Raw genomic sequence first — 19,662 nt, 5'->3', positions numbered from 1 at the left:
GCTTAAGGCATCGGCAACCAGCTTTACTGGGAGAGAAATGGAACGCAGCGACTACGCTGATGGAGAAAACATGAAAAATACATGTGGAGGTACAGCACACCTGGATCTACAGTGACCTCTGGTGTAGTACAGCATCCCACTACCTCTCTAGAGCGTGGTCTTCATTTCTCTCATTCGGGATAAACAGGTATCAAACTGTCCCACTGGCAACCTGCATCACAGAAGATGCACCTCCACCTGTTTCTTTGTTCCTTCACCAGCAAGAGGGGACATCCTCAACGTGTCCTGTTGAGACTCTAAAGAGATAACATTAATGGAAGAAAATATTGTCAGAACTTAACATAACTTCAGCTTTTGAGGGTTCTTTCTGTACATTAAACGTGAATTATTTGTAAAAGGCATCCCATCGTTCCCACACTCCCTCTGTGCTGAAATGGAACGACTGCATGTCTTTGCACTCATTTGCAAATCATATTTAGGGAAGCTACAATTGTTTCATGTGTGCAGTATTGTTTAGAAGAGAGACACTAAAGATGATAGAAATCACAAATACGGTAAAGATCGATTTTTACTGCGAACCGTGCGTTCTGAAAAGGAGAGACACCAGCAGCTAGTTACTTTTACAGCGAGGTCTCTGAGTGAAACGTACCAGAGCTTGTGCTCAATACCACAGGAGCCTGTATGCTGTGAGCTGCAGGGACAGAACAGCACTTTCATCTATATATTTATCCAAGCTAATTTTGCAACTTTCCCTTTCCATGCCGAGAGAAGATAATTTGGTCCATTTTGAATGCCTTACTCAACCTGTGCAGTAGCTGGAGGTTTCTGCTCTCTTGTGTGTGTGCATGTATGTGGGTGTGTGGGGTACCAACTGTCCTTCAGTGGCCATCTCTCTACTTATCAGGCAGTTTGAAATTGAGTGCCCTCAGCCTCACTCTGTTGCCATAGTGAAGGCCAACAGAAGGAAGCTTGACTGACAGCTGATCTTGCCACACACACTTAGTACCCCTTCATGCCTGCTGATGCTCCTCTTTGTGTGCAGTCACTTCACACCATGTCACCGACACCATCTGAGAATGAGCCCCTGGTGCTTCTTGCTAGAAGGCTCTGTCTCCAACAAAGGGGGACTTTACCCACAGATCATTTAGTATTAATCCATTTTGGCTTCCAAACATGGAAATGATTGACACGGATCCATATCAGATCAAGCTTCACCCACACTACCAGGCGATCAAATATGTGCATCGTCACTGCTGCTTTTCACAGACATATTTGTCCCGTATTTTCCTCCACAACTTTGCACTTTTGGAAAGGATGTAGTTAGAAGACCAATCACAATGTGTTTTTGTAATTCAATAAACTTACAAATACTTTGCTCCTAATGAGTGAAACTTGATTCATAGTTTGGTTATTAGTTCCTGTTAGCTCAGGGTGGTGCCACATTAATTACTTAATTTGTGAATTCTCTTATTGATTATTAATAATTCAATCCATTTAAATAATTTAGTTTCACTCTAGCTATTAACCAAAATATGCCCCCTTCCAAGCCCTACATTACTCTTATGCTGTATTTAGGTGTGCTGTAAGTGGTCCATCATGAATAAAGCCAGGATATATTCCATGACAGGTCTTTGTATGATGACTGTAACTCTCTGCCATCTCCACCCTTTGCTTGCTCAGATCGCCCAGCTGGTGTTCAAGGGGATGAAGAGTCTCAACAGGATCCAGTCCCTGGTCTTTGAGACGGCTTACAACACCAATGAAAACCTCCTCATCTGTGCCCCAACTGGCGCGGGTAAGACCAACATCGCCATGCTGACGGTCCTCCACGAGATCCACCAGCACCTGCAGCCGGGGGGCGTCATCAAGAAGGATGAGTTCAAGGTGTGGCGCTGACACACACACACACACACTGATATAGAATCCAAGGACACCATGTGACACTGGCCGTGTGGAGGTATTTTGTAATGTCTTCATATTTCCAGTGCTACTCCACCCCGGAGTCTCTCAGCGTGCCTCATGGAGATTAGGCATGCTCTTTGCTCACACTCCCACAGCCCTGCAGAGATTCTCATCTGATCCTTGCAACTTGAATGGGAGCTTTGTGGCAGTTTAAATTCAATGAGAGCTGGGTTTACAGGATAATGTTTTCTCCATGGCAATTGGTCTTCTGTTTGTCCCTTAACCTCAGTGGTGATCTGAACCAGTCTCTTCTCTTGCGTGTGACCCGGAGTAATTAGTCCACAATACACATGTGAAGTTGTTGTCTGCAGACAGTAGTGACCCAAGAACATCCTGTGAATCCATATTGTGCTTCTGTGATTCAGGCAATTAGATTAATTAGATGAAGAACTGTGTTAGATCAAGATCTCACAATAGTCTTGGATGGATTCTCCTAATTTTACAGTTTTCATCGAGGCACACCAATCCTCAGTGTTTTTTCTTTTTAGCTTGAGAAAGAGGGATTCATTGTGTTGGAACTAAACTATTGGAGAACAACCAGCTTCTTCCTCCAGATGGAGGAGGTTGACGTGGTCATGCAACACTATAGGATGAATCATCAGGAGAAACAAATAAATGCAGCTGACCTATCAGGATCCTGTTGCCATTAAAGACTGGTTTTCTGTTCTCATCCCTTATAAAATCCCCAAATAAAACCAGTAATGTCAATGAATTCATGACTGTCTAGTCGCCGATCAGTGGTGAGTGACCACTTAGTCAACAACTAATGCAGTATTATTGGAAGGAAGGAATCATAATGTTATCACGATGTGTTCACATGCCATTTCCGAAAATGTAGTTTTTGTTGTTTGAGGAAAATTTCTCACTTTAATATCAAATAGATATTAGAGATGAGCTGTTTAATTCAAACTCATTAAAACACTTAAAAGACTAAGTGAGTTTATTATTGCGCTGAAATAATTCGTGGTGCGGCGACAGAAGTAAACACAGTAGAGCCTTGTGGACCAGCAACTGTAATCAATCTACTGAATCTGCCAATATGGATCATCTGCAGTTACTTAGTCACTAATAGTTTTATTTGCTCCCTTTTTTCTGCTGCACTGATCCCATCTTTGATCTGATTCGTGATGTGATCCAAGCCGTGACTCCTACAACCCGAAGCACCACTGGTTCCATCACTAGGATTATTATTTGGATCACTAACTGATCATGAAACAGCGTGGCGTTCAGTTGGAAAAGGAAATATGGAGGGAAATAAGGTAGTCAATATCAAAAGACTCAAGTTAAAGGCCGACAGATCCTGTTAAACGAGGCCCGACTTGCAGTATCTCCATTTAGCTCTATGACTCCTCTCCTTCCTTCCTTTGCTGTTTGTTATCACATCGCCTTCCATCACAAATTCACCTTGTGAAAAATAAAAGATGAAAGTGGGCTAAAAGAAGAATTGGTAAATAAAATCTCATGTGCACAAGAAGACAGCTATTGGCAGGTTGGTCTAAAAATATTAGTAGGGCTTTATAAAGCCATCGTGTCAAATCCTAGCATAGATAAATAATTCAGACACCCAAAAGGCTTTGTTCTCTAGCATGAAGGCTCACACACACACACACAAACTCATACACAGTGCCGCACTGTTCCAACTAGTAAGGAGAGACACATCTCTATCAAACTTTACCCATTCAAATTCCCAATAAATTGTGATTTGTGTTGGTTGCCAGAGAACAAATGATCCCGCCTCTGTTAGCTTATTTATCACCTCGTTGTCCTTCTAGTCCCCCCACCACCCTCTAACGTCCCCACCCCCCCCATATCTGTTTACTGTCCCACAGTACTCATCAGTGTGTCCTTCTCCCTGTAGATCGTATATGTGGCTCCTATGAAGGCCTTGGCAGCTGAGATGACAAATTACTTCAGTAAGCGACTGGAGCCACTGGGCATCACTGTTAAAGAACTCACTGGAGACATGCAGCTAACCAAAGGAGAGATCCTACGGACACAGGTACGGGCACACGCACGCACACACACACACACACGCACATACACGTGTGCGCACACTCAGTTCGATTGTGTCTCCTAAACATAGTTCAAACCAAGGGTACAGAAAGTAGTCCTCGCAACAGGTTGCCTTGAATGTACAGTTTGTATGGTTGAAGTGACTTATAAGTCACTTTGGATTAAAGCGTCACATAAATTACATCTAATGTAATGCTCTCTAGCTCCCCCAAGTGGATTTGATGTGACATTTATTGGGAGGAATTAATCAAGGATGGTCCGAAATGCATCAGTCATGGTTCTCCAAATGACTTGTCATAGGTGTAAATTAATCAGATGTATTATTCAATGGTTATTAAGCACAGAGCTGTGGATGTACACTTCCTTTCAAATAGAGAAGGAATTATAAAATATTTTGCTGGAATCACTGCTGTTCATATTTATTTAGCCCAATAGCACAAATCATGCAAGTATCCCGATGGTGCTTTACAATCTGTAGAGCATGAAACTCTGTCTGTATTTACACCTCTAGCAAACCATTTTAATGGGTAACGTCAAAAAGAGCAACTGAGTTAGACATGTAATCAATTAGACCAATGTTGTACTGTTACACAATGGATAACCAGGATATAAAAAGTAAAGTTAGATTGTGAAGGATCATGGTTTATGCCAGTAGACCTGGACCACATGAACATCTGAGGAGAGATTAGACTAGACCGACACACAGGACGGGTGGGACAAAAATGATTTGGTCAAGAAGCTCTGCATCTGCCAAAAAAGAAAAGGGCATCTTGTACCACAAAGACCTCATGGCCATTTTCAGCAGCACTTTCATCATAAAACAAAAGGTTCTGGATCGGATGTGAAACCAAGAAGCAGGGCATAAGGGCACGAGCAATGCTCCCGAGGTCGTGTTTTCATTACAAGCTTCTCCCAAAGGACCAACACTGCCAGGGTGAGCTGCCTCAAACATCATGTAGTCCATTTTGACATCTGTGGCCAACTGGAATGGAATGAATACCCTGACAAAGCGCCTGTTATAATGTAACTTGTTTTCCTAAAACTGTTGTTTTTTTTAATTTAATTGTTAATGCCCTGCTAGTGGAATTAATTTTTAAGACATATTTTGATTGCCAATGTATAAAGGGAATAGTTAATGTATTTATATATAGTGCATATGTATGTATGTGTATGTGTATGTATGTATATATATATATATATATATATATATATATATACATACATATGCACATGTATATGCAAACGAATCGGCCGCTAGCTGCAGTCGGTTACATCAAGATGGAGAGAGCTTTTTGCATTGGTAGTAAATCGGAGGAACTGTGCAGAGGAATTCCTCCATGTGTCAAACAAAAGGGGGGTGAGTGGCAAACAGACCACTTAAAGCACAGCTATGCTAAGCTAGCTGCTAGGCTACTTCCATATCAACATCTAACCTTTCTCTGCGCAGCACACTGTCTGCAGAAGGACCACCACAGTGTCCCTAAAAGACAGTGATTTGAAAACGTCACTGCTGCTGACTCTTCCTGTCACTATTTGTCCAAACGAAGGCCAACTTGAAGGATTACAGATTCATTTATTTATCAGTCAGGGTTCCTGGTTGAAGGCAGCACTTGTCTACACTTAGTAGTTGTTACCATGGTTACAGCATAGTGAGGACCAAATCAAATAGTTTGAGGGTGTGTGAGATCAGCATGAGAAAGAGGCCAGAGGAACAGCATGTACTTTATATTTTTGCCTTTCCTTTTACCATCAAAGAAACGCAGCAGGTCCAATGTCTGCACACAATACGCTCTTTTAGAATCACATTGTAGTTATTTTGTTTTTTGGGGATGTCATCATTGAGACTAAAGATCCCAAATCAATCCAAATAGTGCCTCAGCATTGCACGGACCACAGGAGTTCTACAGGAGATGTAAGCTCCTGTTGGAATAGATGAGCTCAGGCACTGAAGACTGATTATGCTCTGAGAGAGCTATTGACTATAAGTGTGCATCTTCTGCGCTTTGTGAAGAGGAGACAAAGTAAGATCCCATATTAAAGATCAAAGTATATTTTAATGGATGACATGGGCTGAAATAAGCCCCATTAAATGCAGATTCTCTGTTTTATCCTCTCCTCTGCTAGTGTTGGGAAGTTAGACAATAACTGCATGTAAGGAAAATGTTAGAAATGACTAGGGCAGAGTGAGAGACTGAGTTCTCACAGCCAGATTGATTGTTAGAAATCTGTAATTCCTCCTCTTTCTTTGTCATCAGCAACAAGCAGGGAAACATTCACTGAATGTACAGTACAGTGAATGCAAAAGTTATTGTGTCTTTCTCTGAGCCATAGAGCTAAATGTTGTTCAATGAGCCTCATTGGTGAACTGGTTCATTTATTACAGAGAACACACACAGCAGTTTATTTTGACTTAATCCCACACACACACTGTGCTACTGCCACAAGGACTCACTAGAGCACCAAATGTCAATCAATAGTCCCCAGGTAATTATTTCTGCAAACTACAGCAGTCGGCATTTAGTAAATCTGGATGGGATGGTTAAAGGAAAGATTGTAAAGCCTGTGAGGCTAATTTGTGATTTGGAATTTTTCAAAATAAATTAGGTTAAATAGATTTTTTGGTTTTAAAAAAACAACCAAAGACCGTAATATTACAGAGCCGTTTCTTGTGGACCTGAATGTTTCTCCAGTGGGAACAAGCAGGATGCTTGGGCAATAACACCATCTTAACCCTTTTAACGTCAATTGCGTGAATAGGACCAGGACTTTACTGCTTTTAAATGGGAGATGAACCTATAACGCACAAATAAACTATTATGTAAATTGATTATTAAATACGAGCAATTGTCCTCAAAGCTGTTCCATTATGTGGGTCAATACTGTCCAAGGTCTCTGTAACAGTGTGACCTTTTGGTTAAGGTTAAAGTTTTTCAATTCAATTCATTTTATTTTGTAAAGCCCAAAATCGCCAATTATAAATTTGCCTCAGAGGGCTTTACAGTTTGTACACATACAACATCCTCTGTCCCGAAACCCTCACATTGTATGGAAGTAAATCTGTGCCATCGGGGGTTGAAATAAAAAGGTGATTGAATTTCTAGCACTGAATATTTATGCATTGAAATGATGTACCTGAATGTTTTTCAACATTAAAACACCGCAAAAAAATTCAACCTAAAAAAAAAAACAGTTAAAATATTCAGCCGCAACAGAAATGGAGGTTACAATATTCAACCCAAAAAATGTCAACCTTGACACACCAACATCCGGGACACTAAGGAAGAGCAATCGATTCTAGATTCAAGATCAGGAGCGTGCGTCAAGCTAAAGGAGCGAGCACCCAATACACCTGGGCTTCGGATTGTAACCATGTCCAATAATAACGGGGCTTTAACTCTTCATTATGCCATCAGTGTGGTTTGTGTCTGTAAGATTCCGTAATAGACAGCTGACATTTGTACATTAACAGACTGTATTGGACATGAACTAAGCGGAAGTTAAACGAGAGCGTACAGCTGGGCAAAATACGCCTCTTCTTCTAGTTTTTAATTAATTTAATGATGCTGAGATCCTTCGACAAGCTGTTAGGAGTGATTGGCGGAGTTTTGAATCCAGGAACGCGCTTGAAGAGGCAGATGAGCTGCTGTATCGTAGTGGGGGGGGGCAGCGGCTTTAACGGAGCGTGCAGACGCATAAACCCGACAGGATATGCAGGAATAACCGCAGTAGCGCCGAGTGCGGAAAGTGGTCGGTGGAAGGAGCCGATCTCAGTTGGGTATTAAGCGGCATTCAAAGTCCACGTAACGTTAAATGAGTCTTCATGACCATGGGTAAACTTTATTGAGGATCTGGCACAACACAGCGACCTGCAAGTAGCGCAGAGTCTTACATAAAGGGATGTACGTCTTAATGCAAGGCTTTAGAATTTATCTCAAAGGGATCCTGTATTTGCTCATAAAGTCTGAAAGGAGAAGCCATTTTTCAGTGACGGTGTTACGTGCCTACTGGTTTTTGAACTACTGGTTTGGCTACGGGTGCGTGTTTGTTTTCCAGCCGGCAGGCAGGTGTTGTCTGCCTCAGTCACTTGAGTCATCACACATTTGCAAACATATTGTGCTGAAAATGTTCAAAAATGCATCCCATATCCATTGCACATCCATTTGCCACACGGAGCTCTCCGGCAAGACGAAGGGTGGAGGAATCTGCTTCTACTTCAACAGCAGCTGGTAGAACGACGTAACAGTGATCCCACAACACTGTTCTCCTGATGTGGAATCGTTTATCATCAACTATATTGCCTTTTACTCCCTGTTAGTTCGCTTCATTCATCCTGGTCGGTGTTTACATGCCGCCGCCGGCCAACGTGCAGGAGGCACAGCGGACACTCGCCGACCAGATACAGCGCGTGGAGCGGACCAACCCGGACTCTTTGGTTGTTGTCCTTGGAGACTTTAACAAAGTAAAACATCAGCCATGTACAAACAGTTTATTAAATGCCCAACCAGAGAGGAGAACACGCTGGATCACTGTTACGCCACACCTGCCCAATACCCGTATCAAAAAAATAATGGGGATGGGTATTCATTTGATGCATGGTTACGCCCTTGGGTGAAAACACAGAGAGCAGACGGCCGAGTTGTTTCCAACGTGCAGATCCAACTGAAAGCCAAAACAATCGCCACCGCCGTTTTTCTGCCGTGTTACTGCAGGTTTAGTGCCGTGTTATAGGCACTTTTTGGAAAAAAACATTTATTTCCAGTGATTAAAAATAAAAAACTATTTCTGTGTATCCTCCTCCTGTTACAATGTGGACACCTGCGGCTTATAGACAGGTGCGGCTTATATATGTACAGATTTGTACGGCTTATTTTCAGGAGCGCTCCATAGTCCGGAAATTACGGTAGCAAAGACTCACTCAGCAGGCCCCGAACAGGAGAAAAGAGATTAATAACAACATAGCAAGGCCGCATGCCGGAGTTTCCTTCCGCCGCTCAGTAGCACCGAGATCGAAAAGTGGCAGGGGCCATTTCTTTTTCAGAACGGTATGTAGCATCATGGACCCACCTCCTTATCCATATGCAAATCTCATTTTGTTACCATTGATTGGTCAGACTGGCTGCCGTTGGTTTACAAAACATCGGCCAAAATAACAGTTTCAGGTTATAAGAGAAAATACAGAATCCATTTATCTCCATTTCCAAAGCTTTGCATTAAGCCAAAGATAAAGTAAACTCAATAAAGTTTAAAAAATATAAGACATTGACGGGATTTGCATTCGTATCTGGATGAGGAGGCAGGTCTGTGCCACCTGCAACTTTTCATTCTCGCCATCACTCCCGAGGTAGCGAGAGGAGGATTTGGTAGAATCAGGCCACAGAAAGGGGATGGAAGCTGCTGGTTGAGCACATATTTAGAGAGAACCTGACTCTTTCTGCTCCGACATATATCCTGCCTGGAAGACTGAGAAGGTCGGGACAACATGCATATCTGTTAAATTCAAGAGTTGGAATTGAGAGATTGCCAAGCTTAGAGCAAAAGTTTCTAAGCCGAGAGGGACTGGTGAATTCACAAAAGGAACGGTTCTGTCTGTGTGTGTGTGTGGTGGGGGTGGGGCACCAAGAGTTGGGTTTCATTTCTATGAAATGAGGCCAATTCCAGATAATCTGAAGGTGTATTAAAGTTCCATTCCTATCGCGCCATGTGAAGAGAATGATTAGTTAGATTCTCAGCAGCACTCCTCTCTCTCTCTCATTCACTTAAACCTCTCCACCTTCTGTGTCTCATCAATCCATTTGCCTTTCCTGTCAGGACGTTTGCACAAAGTGGCCGAGTGAAAGGCTGCTGTCCACATTTAACAGGACGGAGTGATGCCACACAGTGTAACCTTGGTCGTCTTCTGCCTCGGCTCAAGGTCTCATCACTGCCTCTTTCATCATGGCCTTTTGATTTGTCGGCACAGTGGGGGGTTCTGGCCTCACCTCAACCTCTTTTAAAGTACATGAAGAAGAGTAAGACGTCTTGAAGCATCACAAGTCGTGGTATTAAAAGCTTTTGTCTTGTTTGGCCTTCATCAGGGTCATTGCACAACCCTCACCACAAGCCATCTCACAGAGTGACTAACAGCTACCAATGAGCTTAGTACAAGGTGTGTGTCCTTTTACTAGTAAAAGCATATTTAGTCCATAAGCAGGAGGGAGAGCTGTATCTACAAGGAGTTACTCCACTTTCATTGCATAGCAAATGTTCTTTCAGGGTGCAGCAGAATGGTCGAAAGGAGACGAGTTCAAATGGCACATGAATGTGCCTGTGTTGCTCTGCAGTCAACGTGTGTGTTGTGTACACAATGTGCTGTCCTAGTACTACGCTCACTGTGGCACAGTCACACACTGTAAGTAGTGAGAAGCTGCCATACCGTATCTCTACAATCCCTATAACCTAACCTGTTTAGTGATTAATAGCAATGCTCCAAAAACAGAAAATTATAATCATTTTGTTATTTTTCAAACATTTTCTAAATGCAGATCAGCTGTGCTGTGCATGTGTAATTCTTCCACCACAAAAATAGCACAATATAAATCTGTTCTGTCATTTAAAAAAGAAATACCAGCTTTGGTAAATATGACCAGTTTGTGTGAAATTGTGTAAGCAGTAAGACGTGCCCTGTGATTTGGTTCTTTGTTTCTTTATGCTTCCCACTATTCGGGGTGTGGGATACGCTGATATTGGCTGGTAAACTTTCCGCCTTGATAGAGACATAAATACTACTACATTGCACATTCTGTCAGTTGCAGTTGTACGGCATCCGGCTGAACAAGTAGGAACAAGTACCTTAACATTTGTCATATTTATTGTAAAGATTGATTTAGGCGCGCTTCCTTTCTTTCCTGCTGCCGCCTGATGGCTCTCTTTAAAGACTGTATGAACTACTATACAGAGGATATGCCCCGGACCTGCCCTATACTAAAGGTTCCCACAGATAACTTGTGATTTAATGCTTTCCCTAAGTCCATTTACAACAACCTGACCAACCGTGTACAGCTCATCCGTTCTTCTCTGACAGGAAGGTAATGTGCAGTTCTTAATCCCTCCTTCAAAGCTCCAATGTTTTGTAAATGGGGAAACATGTCACTAAACCTCTTTGTGTAAAAAGATCTAAGATGATTCAGTGACCAACAACCAGGGTAGCAGGAAGCTGCAGTGATTGGTCAAACCACAAGAACTCCTAAAAATAGGGATTAGAAAATTCAGGCAAGCTCTTCCAAATCATCTAAATGTCTTTTGTCTTGCAGTGGCTGGATCACAGTTATATTACATCATGTTTAAAGATGTTCAGAATCCTTTTACATGGGTTGGTGTGCATCACTGTGCTCCCCCCCCCCCCCCCCCCCCCCCCCCGCCTGTCTCTTGGGACTTCATATTCCTGTATGTATGAACGTTTCATTTCATTTTCTCATGTTGACAGAAACCAACAACTAAACACAAGAAAAGAGCACTGCTCATTGTATTTCCATGTTGTCTCCTATTACGGTAACGTTAAGTCAGGAGGACACGCCCACACACGAGAAGCTTTTCATCACCGCTTTCCTTGTTCGCACATCACAATCCCCTAAATGTGTCTCTATCGTTCCCACTCCATCTTGCTCCCACCTACCTCTTCCTCTCACGTCCTCGTCTCTTCATGGCTGTGATAGTTACCATGGAAACAGAAAGCCTTTGGAAGGATGGTGTGGTGTGGATGCCAGTTTGTGGGTGGGTGGCATGGTGGGACTCCCTCACTGTCCAGAGAGGAAATATCAGTGAATGACATCTAAGAAGGCGCTACCTCCCAGCGGCTTCCTGTGAAGGACGAGGCGCCTCGTGTTCCTCGGTAATGTGGTCACCTGCAGACTATTTGAAATTGCTGGTGAGGTGTTTCCAACCATTTTGGGTTTAAAAAAAGTTTGAAGGCAAAACTGATGAAAGGCAGCTCAAAAAGAGCCTTTAAGTGAATGTCAGGCTGCTTTGAGCCACCGCAGCACCTTAAAGATGCACATGCTGAAAGAGCCAGAGCCAAGCTCATCACTCCCACTCCACTTTTTAAATCAACATGAAAGGGAGATTTGCCATCTGAGAGTGTTCACGGGTACCTTTAAGCAAAGGGAATTGTGCTCTCATATTACTAATTAATGCTCTTCAACACATTCTTTTTCTCTGCCCAGGGTATTTTGAATATGTACCTCGTAGCCCTGTCACTGGCATCACAACGTCACAGTGTATTTCTGACCGAGTCCACAAGTTCCTTCCTCACATCTTCAGGCTCTCTTCGGGAGCTCGTAGGCGTGTCGAGCACTTAATTAACATACTGGTCTTACTCCTGTTACCACTCTACCGACAGTGTTCCTTCTGTCCAGCCAACTTCATTAATACGAGCAAAGTGCTGGTAGCTCATTAAAGAGTCGGGAACGCATCAGCTCTCCCTCCATTTAGTTTGACTTCTGTTTACCAAGGGAACAAATTAAAACGTGATAATGGCTTGGGCTTGTCACATGACACTGGAGTAAAGTTGCATGAACTACCAACTCGAGCGTGTGCCACCATTTTTACACCCTTTCTGATTCAACTTTTTTTTAATGCTGCTCCAAGATAAAGCCACAGTAAATACAAACGGGACAAATGGCATCCGTTAGAAAAGTATAACAGGCAAGCATAGAGCAGAGTTAAAACACACACACATATACACACACACACACACACACACACACACACACACAGAGATGGAGAGATCATTCATTAATGTGGGGATGGAAGAGAACACTTATACCCAGATCCTGCTTCACAAATGATGCTGAACATCTGTTTATCCCAAAACAGTGTGTCCACTAAGACATAACACTGTTTCAATGTTCCCAACACATCACATACACTGCATACTTTTTATAAAGCACGTGAGTAAGGATTGGATCCATTCACGTGGAGCCGCACCTGATTCCATAAACACGTTCTTCTTCCTCTTTAAGTATCCTGGTTCCAACTATTGGCTTAGTGATCTTCTACTGAAAGGAACTGATGTGTGTGATGTTTTCTGTGCAGGTTTATGAACCCATTCTCTGATTAGTTTGTCACCTGTAAGAAGCGTTGGTATTGTAAATGAAATGCTAAGAATCTTTGGATATTGGTTCCAGTCATGCTGCGATCGACCAATAACTGGCCTAAAAGAAACCATTCAGCCAAACAATGGCACGTTGGTATTGTAAATGAAATGCTAAGAATCTTTGGATATTGGTTCCAGTCATGCTGCGATCGACCAATAACTGGCCTAAAAGAAACCATTCAGCCAAACAATGGCACGCTTTCTCTGCTCCTCTTCGTGTGTGTTTGTGATGCAATTAAGAAGGCACTTTGGCCTGTGCTCCGTTTGCCAGAGCCTCCATTTAGATTAACCGGTAGTTCCAATTAGGAGCGGGCGCTTCCCTCTCTGTGAGTACGCCAGCCTCTAATGGCTGGATAGATTGATTTAAATGCAAAGTAGAGAGGATTTAATGAACTGCTTTTACAGAAAGGGTTTAATTGGAATTTGCACACACACAGAGCGGCTGCCAAACAGTTCACAAGCCATTAATTATGCATTGTGGTGGTTTTCAGATTTCTCCAACTACAGGCACCAGGCATGAGATGTCTGTACAATGTGGAATAAAATAAGGCTTAATACTAATGCAGTAGATGTCAAGGATCTGAGGCTGACTGACACATACGTGGTAAACATGGTTGAACTAATGTGACGCGGCACACACAGCGCGTGGTACTGTGCTGCTATGATTTAGGGGCTATGATTTGCATTGTAATAAGCGGAGCCACGGGCGATCAGGCATTGATGAGCCATGATTTGGAGAGCATTGTGGATCTGGTTTTACACTGTTTGTCATGCAGTAAGTGAGCAGGGAATCATGGGGAAAATGGTCCTCTGCAATGATCTCTAACATAAGCTCTGCATACGTAAATATCTGGCTACATCACACTGGTACTGGTGCTATTTTCTAACCTTTAGAACACTATTCAGAGGACACACAAGAGACGGATTATTGTCCTTCTGACAACACATGGAACACTCCCATTATGTAAACATTTTCCTACATTCCTGTAACTGCTCGTCTATCCATCATAACTCCTGAAAACCGATAACACTGGCAACTGTTCAGTGCTTCAGCATTACACAGATCCCTCTGCAGAGTAATATGATGTGTCCAGTCTGAAATTCACCAAGCCATCTGCGCCTACGCATGCTGCTTAGTACAAAAACACGACGCGGGTTGGTGGTCTGATGGGAGAACCTTCACCAAATGCTGTCAGGATATATATGTATTTGTATTTATGCGTGTGTGTGTGTTGAACTGCGGCTCCAGAGCCAGGCGCCTGGTTCTCACGTCTCCATGTGTTTCCAGATGTTGGTGACAACTCCAGAGAAGTGGGATGTCGTGACTAGAAAGAGTGTTGGCGATGTGGCTCTCTCCCAGATTGTGCGTCTCCTAATCCTGGATGAAGTGCACCTTCTCCATGAAGACAGAGGACCGGTTCTGGAGAGCTTGGTGGCCCGGACCATCAGACAGGTCAGTCCTGCTGCTAAGTGTGTCAATGTGTGTGAAACACTTTTTAGATATGAAAGATACATTTGAAGTGGCCATTTGTGGCCACCTGTACTCTTAATACACACCATAATTCATCCAAAACATACATCATTTAGGAAATGCAGTTTATAAACATTTAACATCTGTCTTTGTTGTCACGACAGTAGGGTGGGGGGGGGGGGGACCCAAAACGCTGTATATGTTTTATATACACACTGTAACACATATATAAATTCACATTGCATGTATATATCGTGTGACTAAAGCAGGAGAGGAAATCTCCACCATATAACATGAATGGTCCCTGTTGGTACCTCATGCTTTGGGGTACTCAGGAAGTATGGAGGTTGTGTACCAATGTTCTGAAAACACTTTGTTACAGTATTTTCTGCCAAGTTGCACAAACAACATTTCAGTTTCAACAAGCACACTGCACTTCTCATCTTCATCCCCCTATCGCTTTACTCTTCCCACATTATCCACAAAACGTCCCCAGAGCTCTCTGTTAAACACCGACTGAAGCTGGAAAATGAGACACAAAGGGAGAGGATAGGGAGACACTGTGTGTGTGTGTGTGTGTGTGTGTGTGTGTGTGTGTGTGTGTGTGTGTGTGTGTGTGTCGGTGTGTGTTTGTGTGAGATTAACGAGGCACTGGAGAGTGAGCGTTTATGGAGTTGTAACCATGGAGTTATTCAGTGTACTCTGGTAAATGCAGCTTGCTGGTTGGATGAGATGTTGTTTTTGTGTTTTGTCCAATGACATCAAATAACTCCTTAAAGAATGACTTTCTGTATTCTTAATCTCATTAAAATGAGAGAAATAAATACAGATGTACAATGTACAGATGTACCCCGTCTTCTAGTGTTTAATATTGACACACATTTAATCTGTTTATTTATCTGTGTTGTGGGTGCAGCATTCCCTCGACACTGGTTACTGGTTAACAACAAGCACCACACATAGTATGAGCATTAAAGTGACAACAACATGCTCTTCCATACAACACATCAGAGACGTCATGGGTCCTGCTTCCTTGGCCCCATGCTGCTGCAGCAAGACGTAATCAGTGCTCTGTCTGTGGAGGCGATGATGACTGACAGGTGTCTGTGCGGGAAGCAGCCAGGACATTTAGACATGACGTGGGGAGAGCTGCTGGGAGGGAGAAGATGTCAGAGATGCGCAGGGAGTGATTGGGAATGCTCTGACTCATCCAGACTGCAGTGTGACCATGACAATGTCTCTGTCCCTGGCACTGAGGGACGTGACGTGACGAGGGGATGCAAAAACACATCCACGTGCACACTTGGTTGGTCCCATAGAATCATCGAGCTGAGTTCCACAGAATGCCAGTCACACTGGAAGCTTCTGAGAAAGCTGTGTGCATGGACATGGAGGACGTAAAAGGTACCAGAAATGAGGAGCTATTGCATGAGCCGGTGAATGAGGATACGTGATTTCAGTGAGGTCCTTTGACTGGTCGTACATATGTGTACAGACTGTCTCTCTGGAAACGGCCCACTGGACTGCCCACTCTGATGCTCACCCTTGGGAGGTTGTAAATACCAGGATAGCGGTGGCCTACTGGAGGATGAGCTGCTGTGCTGGGCAGCGACGCTGACCTCTTGCTGGGGTTAGCGCCAGGTAATTGAAAACTAGTCCACACGTGTGACCGCTGTTTGCTCGGTTCACTGGCCACTTATCTGCAGGTTTAGCTGATATTACTGTAGAAGGGCTGACTGGGCTCTTTGAACACAGTACCATCTTCGGAGGTTGTGCTCCGGGCTGCCAGCAGACTGCACATGCAGTCAATGCTCACAACCCAGGACTTAACTATCAGCATGTCAGTAAACACACGGCGACCTGGGGCGCCATCCATCCGGATACAGCACTCATTGGGTTTGTACATGCACACAGAAACGGGCAGAGACCAAGCTATGCAACAGCTCCGTAGTTTTAAGGTGGGGGTAGCTCTAGCTAAGGCTTATAGGATGATGCATTGAGTTACCCAGAAACAGGGAGTATTTATTGGATGACATACTTGTCATGTAGTGGCTAGTTTTTTTGTAATATCCTGAATATTTTTCTCTTTGTGGTGCTTGGATGTATCTATCTATGGATGCATTGACCCAAGCCACCTGCTTCGCTGGCTCTGGGTAACTGATCTGTGGCGTGATAGTGGAGGGCTGTGATTGCGCGTCTGAACTGAAGGGACCTCCTGGCTGAAGGTAGACTGTGTCCGTCCCCACAGAACTCACTGGGATACCGTGCAGCGCCAGGACAGACGGACACAGCATCACAGCATGTGTGCCTGTAATATTTAAGATGATGATGATGAGACATATGTTCAACTAGTAACAATGATAATCTGAGGTGATACAAGTGCATGTAATACAGGCTGACTCAGTGCACATACATACAGATTAGAATACGTGTTGTGGGGGAAATGAGAGCAGAAAGTCAGTAAACAGCATCTGGTGTGTACAGAGAAGCGTGGGAAGAGCACAATGAGCTCCAATGTGAAGGGCCTGGGTGGGCACAAAGTGAAAAAAGAAGGGGAGGGGGGGGGGGGGGGGTTGAAAGGCACACAGGTAGAACAAAGACAAAATAATGGGATTTATTGATACATTTTAATATGTATTATTTAGGTATTAATGAATAATTCCGGACCAAGATCAGAAGGTCTTCTGGAAATGACTTAATTTAGCACTCATCACAGGGATTTCTGTAAAACAAAATGTTCCACATTAAAAGGCTTTGGTCTGACTAAATGTTCTTCAAAGACTTCCTGACATGAATGGCTGAAGACGGCTCACAAGGAGCACACTTTATGGTCCTGGTAGAGTAATGTTTGCTAAGGACAGCCACTGTATCCACTGGGACTATTTCCAGTGGTGGATGAATCTACATCTGTGGCTCTGGGTTCACATTTATACCCACTGGGAATGCATGGACCCCCAGCACACAGGGACGGTGTGGAACTACGGTCATTCTCCAAGATTTGGACGTCCGCGGGCTCTTTTCTCATGAGACTAGGTCATTTCAAATACGATTTCTACGTGTTTTAACCAAAATAGCTTTCATGACTAAATTAAATGTTAAAGACTAAAATCATTAAACTACATAAACTACTAGTTTTAATTTATAACTAATCGCTTGACCAACCAGTGTCTGTTGGACAGAAATGCCAGTGCTGTGTGATGAAAACCCTTCAGGGGATACATGCTCTGAGCTATCAATACACAGCCATCATGAAGGAAAGCATACAAATCTGACCATTCAACAGCTCTGCAGCCCTCAAATTCTCTAAGATCTTGGATATGAAGCAGTATTCCAACAATTATGAGGTAAACACAAAAAGTGTTAAACAGACAATGTTATACACTCACCTAAAGGTTTATTAGGAACACCTGTTCCATTTTTCATTAATGCAATTATCTAATCAACCAATCACATAGCAGTTGCTTCAATGCATTTAGGGGTGTGGTCCTGGTCAAGACAATCTCCTGAACTCCAAACTGAATGTCAGAATGGGAAAGAAAGGTGATTTAAGCAATTTTTAGCGTGGCATGGTTGTTGGTGCCAGACGGGCCGGTCTGAGTATTTCACAATCTGCTCAGTTACTGGGTTTTTCATGCACAACCATTTCTAGGGTTTACAAAGAAAAACATCCAGTATGCGCCAGGCCTGTGGGCGAAAATGCCTTGTTGATGCTAGAGGTCAGCGGAGAATGGGCCGACTGATTCAAGCTGATAGAAGAGCAACTTTGACTGAAATAACCACTCGTTATAACCGAGGTATGCATTTGTGAAGCCACAACACGCAAAATCTTGCAAAAATGTTGCCTGGTCCGATGAGTCTCGGTTTCTGTTGAGACATTCAGATAGTAGTTAGAATTTGGCGTAAACAGAATGAGAACATGTATCCATCATGCCTTGTTACCACTGTGCAGGCTGCTGGTGGTGGTATAATGGTGTGGGGGATGTTTTCTTGGCACACTTTAGGCCCCTTGGTGCCAATTGGGCATCCTTTAAATGTACGGTGGCCGAGAAGGTTCAGACAAATACAAAAGCAACAACACAACCGCAAACGCCACAACGCAACACGAACGCCACAACACAAAATACAAAAGCCACATCACGACCGCAAATGCCACAACGCAACACGAACGCCGCAACGCAACACGAACGGCGCAACACAACACGAAAGCGAAAACGGAAGTAGCTGCCCACGGGAGCGAGCGTATTTTGGAGGAACGGAGCTGGAGGATGCCAGATCGTTTAAGAAGTAAGTGAAACATAATTCCTTACTTTAACTGTAGCCGCAAGGAATCATGTTTCACTTACTTCTTAAACGATCTGGCATCCTCCAGCTCTGTTGTTACGTGCCGACTGTTTTTTGAACCTACTGGTTTGGCTACGCGTTTAGATGTTATTAAGAGAGTAATCCTACTTGGGCAATGTGCTAGAAAACCTGACAGAACTATGTATTTCACGCTACGCCACCAAAAACCAGTTGTCTTGGCTCACCCTGAACCAAAAGATGTTCTTGCCACTGACGATTTGCTATTTCATGATAAGTAGTGAAATCAGTAGCGGCATTTGACACTTTGGTTGGCCGACGGCGTAGCGCCGCCGTCTTATAAAGTTTTGCTATTTTGCTCGACTGCGGGTTCGAATCCAGGTTGTGGCGATCTTTTAATAAACGTATGTTCTTTTATTTATTTCTTTATACGTGGCAGTGATGTAGTGCTCACTTATACAATCATAATCGCTGCATTGGATATGGGATGCATTTTGAACATTTTCAGCAATATGTTTGCGAATGTGTGACGGATCAGGTGACCGAGGCAGACAACATCTGCCGCTGTCGGGGCAAAACAAACACGCACGCGTAGCCAAACCAGTAGGTTCAAAAACCAGTCGGCACGTAACAACAGAGCTGGAGGATGCCAGATCGTTTAAGAAGTAAGTGAAACATGATTCCTTGCGGCTACAGTTAAAGTAAGGAATCATGTTTCACTTACTTCTTAAACGATCTGGCATCCTCCAGCTCCGTTCCTCCAAAATACACTCGCTCCCGTGGGCAG

General features: G+C 43.4%; 1 protein-coding gene across 3 annotated transcripts in view; it reads left to right on the top strand.

The window, feature by feature from the left end:
- Positions 1 to 19,662, top strand: part of ascc3 (activating signal cointegrator 1 complex subunit 3) — a 96,144-nt gene that overhangs the window by 37,041 nt on the left and 39,441 nt on the right. For all 3 annotated transcript variants that reach the window (XM_062565353.1, XM_037454705.2, XM_062565354.1), the window contains 3 exons: positions 1,681 to 1,884; positions 3,821 to 3,961; positions 14,394 to 14,558. In XM_062565353.1, coding sequence (XP_062421337.1) covers positions 1,681 to 1,884; positions 3,821 to 3,961; positions 14,394 to 14,558 — 510 coding nt within the window. The remainder of the gene's footprint in view (positions 1 to 1,680; positions 1,885 to 3,820; positions 3,962 to 14,393; positions 14,559 to 19,662) is intronic.

This window comes from Pungitius pungitius, chromosome 11, assembly GCF_949316345.1.
Source record: "Pungitius pungitius chromosome 11, fPunPun2.1, whole genome shotgun sequence".
Lineage (NCBI taxonomy): Eukaryota > Metazoa > Chordata > Actinopteri > Perciformes > Gasterosteidae > Pungitius > Pungitius pungitius.
The sequence above is the reverse complement of the archived record's forward strand: the minus strand, read 5'-3'. Positions and strand labels throughout refer to the sequence as shown.